We start from the raw sequence: 2,500 nt of genomic DNA, 5'->3' as shown, positions 1-2,500 counted from the left end.
AAGGTACTATTCACGACGATGTACCACTAGCAAGCTGCTCTTCCTGCTCTTCCTGTAAATCTCATGTAGCATATAGCGGTCGGTTTGACGAATGCACGCTGATAGACAACAATGCTGTAACATAGGGTGTCGGTATATTTCTTTCGTTTATTCATCTTTGGTTACAGCTCTTTAATTCACAATATTTATTCACAATAGTCATTCACAGTTACGAACTCCGTTCACCCTTTAAAACAGATTGAGATTTAATAGACCTCAGCGCGTCTCTTCGGCTATATTAAATCGTTGTCCTAAGCTATAACAAGTAAACTCTGGTGTAACTACATGTCTAGACATGACTAGCTGCCTATACGTTGCTGCACTCGTGTCCAACCACGGAGGCCAAAAAGAAGCCAGTGACAACTCGTGGCGAGCAGCCTACTCTCGTGTTGTCACTCTACCATACAACGCTAGTTATCGGCCGACATTATCAAAACAATTGTAAACATTATCAAAAAAACAAACAAACGTTTGGCCGTTACATAGCATATATGCATCTGTCATTGCTCAATATCGTATACCTCCAACTTGCCATTGTACACCAAATGTATACGTTATAAAAGTGAAAGCCCATTTTCAGAATGTTATTCGTTTAATACAGACAACATGTATACATACCTCATACAGACTGCAAATTTGGTCCTACATCAAATTGTATAGACCAGTCACCTGTTAATATTATTCCCATTTTGCTATTACAACAATACAGTATAAATCTTAATAATGCCATTGGGATTGCTGTTGTTTAACCATCATTACTGGTTGCTAAGAGACAACATGCTAAACTGAGCATGCACAGTCTACCTGTGCTAACTTAGCATGGTTAAGTATTTTGTGTTTGTATGCTGCGATTTAGCAACACGTCTGGCCTTGGCCTGGCTCGGACTAGTTTGATGTAGGATTAAATTTTGCTGTTTGTATGGGATATAAATCTAACAGGGTTCGACACTAACCCACGTCCGACCGACCTAGTCGGGTAAATGCTTGGTCCGGTCGCATACAACCAGAGTGCTAGTAGCCCAACTGGTCATGTTAGAATTGGTCATATATATATTCCACTGAAAGGTCACCTCTGGCTAGACTGGTTCGCGGCCGCACTGTTTGTCGCAGACCGTGTACATTGTCTAGCAGAGCATGAGGCCGGATACCAGTCTATCCTTCGGCAAAACCAATAACGTGGCTTGCTGCCAGCCGCAGTAGACGATCGATAAACCGTGCGCTCGTGTATGCCCGCGGTAGAATACGAATGCTGCACGTGAACTCGGCCCACGCGCGATTTAAAGCGCAGGAAACAGCATCTATGAATTCATACGATGACACACTCTTATCTAAATAAAGTTTTTAATAACAATGGTCTGAGTCTGGGCTACTGAAAGTTAGGTCAGGGCTAGTGGTTTTCCTCAGTTACTAGCCCGATGGTCTAGTGAAATAAAAAGTTAATGTTGAACCCTGTCTAATGATATATTTTTTGGCCTGTATTTGAAATCATATTTTTAATGGTTTATTTTCAGTGTGGAGATTGGGGAATCAGTGCGAGGAGAAGATGTGTACATTTTGCAGAGTGGCTGTGGTTCAATCAACGACAATCTCATGGAACTGCTAGTCATGATCAATGCTTGCAAGATTGCTTCCGCTACCCGCATCACTGCTGTCATCCCATGCTTCCCATATGCACGACAGGATAAGAAGGATAAGGTATAGAACATACTGACAATGTCACCACAGTAGGTAGTCGATATTACATACATTATACACACTTTATATGTAACTTGTATTAAATATTAATGCTATGTGCACTAAAATTGCTTGTTATATCACTCAGCTATGTACAATATATTGTGCAACGTTTTTTATATTGAATTAAATGATAAATTTAAAAGGATGATGCAGCAATTCAACCATAAACAGTGGGAAAAACATAACTGTATTTTCATAGTTTACACTCTGCCAAGAAATTGTTAAAACTATTTCCGGTGACATTGTCACTTTCATACACATACTTGTTATTTTAGAGCCGAGCCCCAATTACAGCAAAGCTGGTGGCTAACATGTTATCAGTCGCTGGAACAGACCACATCATTACAATGGACTTACATGCCTCCCAGATTCAGGTAGTAATCTATACTAACGCTGAGAGGGTCTATGTCTTCCAGGGTACTGCCGGAACGTACCTTGGGTATGGTCCGGTATACCGGAACGTACCCTGGTACTATCTAATATGCCGGACCGTACCTCGCCTACTCCACTAACGAGTCTAGGGAGTCGCCTACGCCTACTCCGGGTCCCTAACCCTAGGGTCCCTGTATACAGAGAGTTGCGCCAACTCAGGATTTGACGCCATTTTGTTTCCAAATGGATCCTCACCGCTGCCGCTTAAGTACAGCGCTGTATGGATACGCTGTACAATGGTTCGTAGTAATTAATTAGACTAATCGTGCTTCAATAAACTCAAAATTTACGG

The 2,500-nt window shown here is 41.6% G+C and overlaps 1 protein-coding gene across 1 annotated transcript in view; it reads left to right on the top strand.

Annotated features, from left to right (window-relative positions):
* LOC106809178 (ribose-phosphate pyrophosphokinase 2-like) overlaps positions 1-2,500 on the top strand; it is a 10,164-nt gene that overhangs the window by 4,113 nt on the left and 3,551 nt on the right. The window contains exons 2-3 of the mRNA XM_014812166.1: positions 1,551-1,734; positions 2,052-2,150. Of these exons, the coding sequence (XP_014667652.1) occupies positions 1,630-1,734; positions 2,052-2,150 (204 nt within the window). The 5' untranslated portion in view covers positions 1,551-1,629. The remainder of the gene's footprint in view (positions 1-1,550; positions 1,735-2,051; positions 2,151-2,500) is intronic.

Source organism: Priapulus caudatus, unplaced genomic scaffold, assembly GCF_000485595.1.
Source record: "Priapulus caudatus unplaced genomic scaffold, Priapulus_caudatus-5.0.1 Scaffold334, whole genome shotgun sequence".
Lineage (NCBI taxonomy): Eukaryota > Metazoa > Priapulida > Priapulimorpha > Priapulimorphida > Priapulidae > Priapulus > Priapulus caudatus.
The sequence above is the reverse complement of the archived record's forward strand: the minus strand, read 5'-3'. Positions and strand labels throughout refer to the sequence as shown.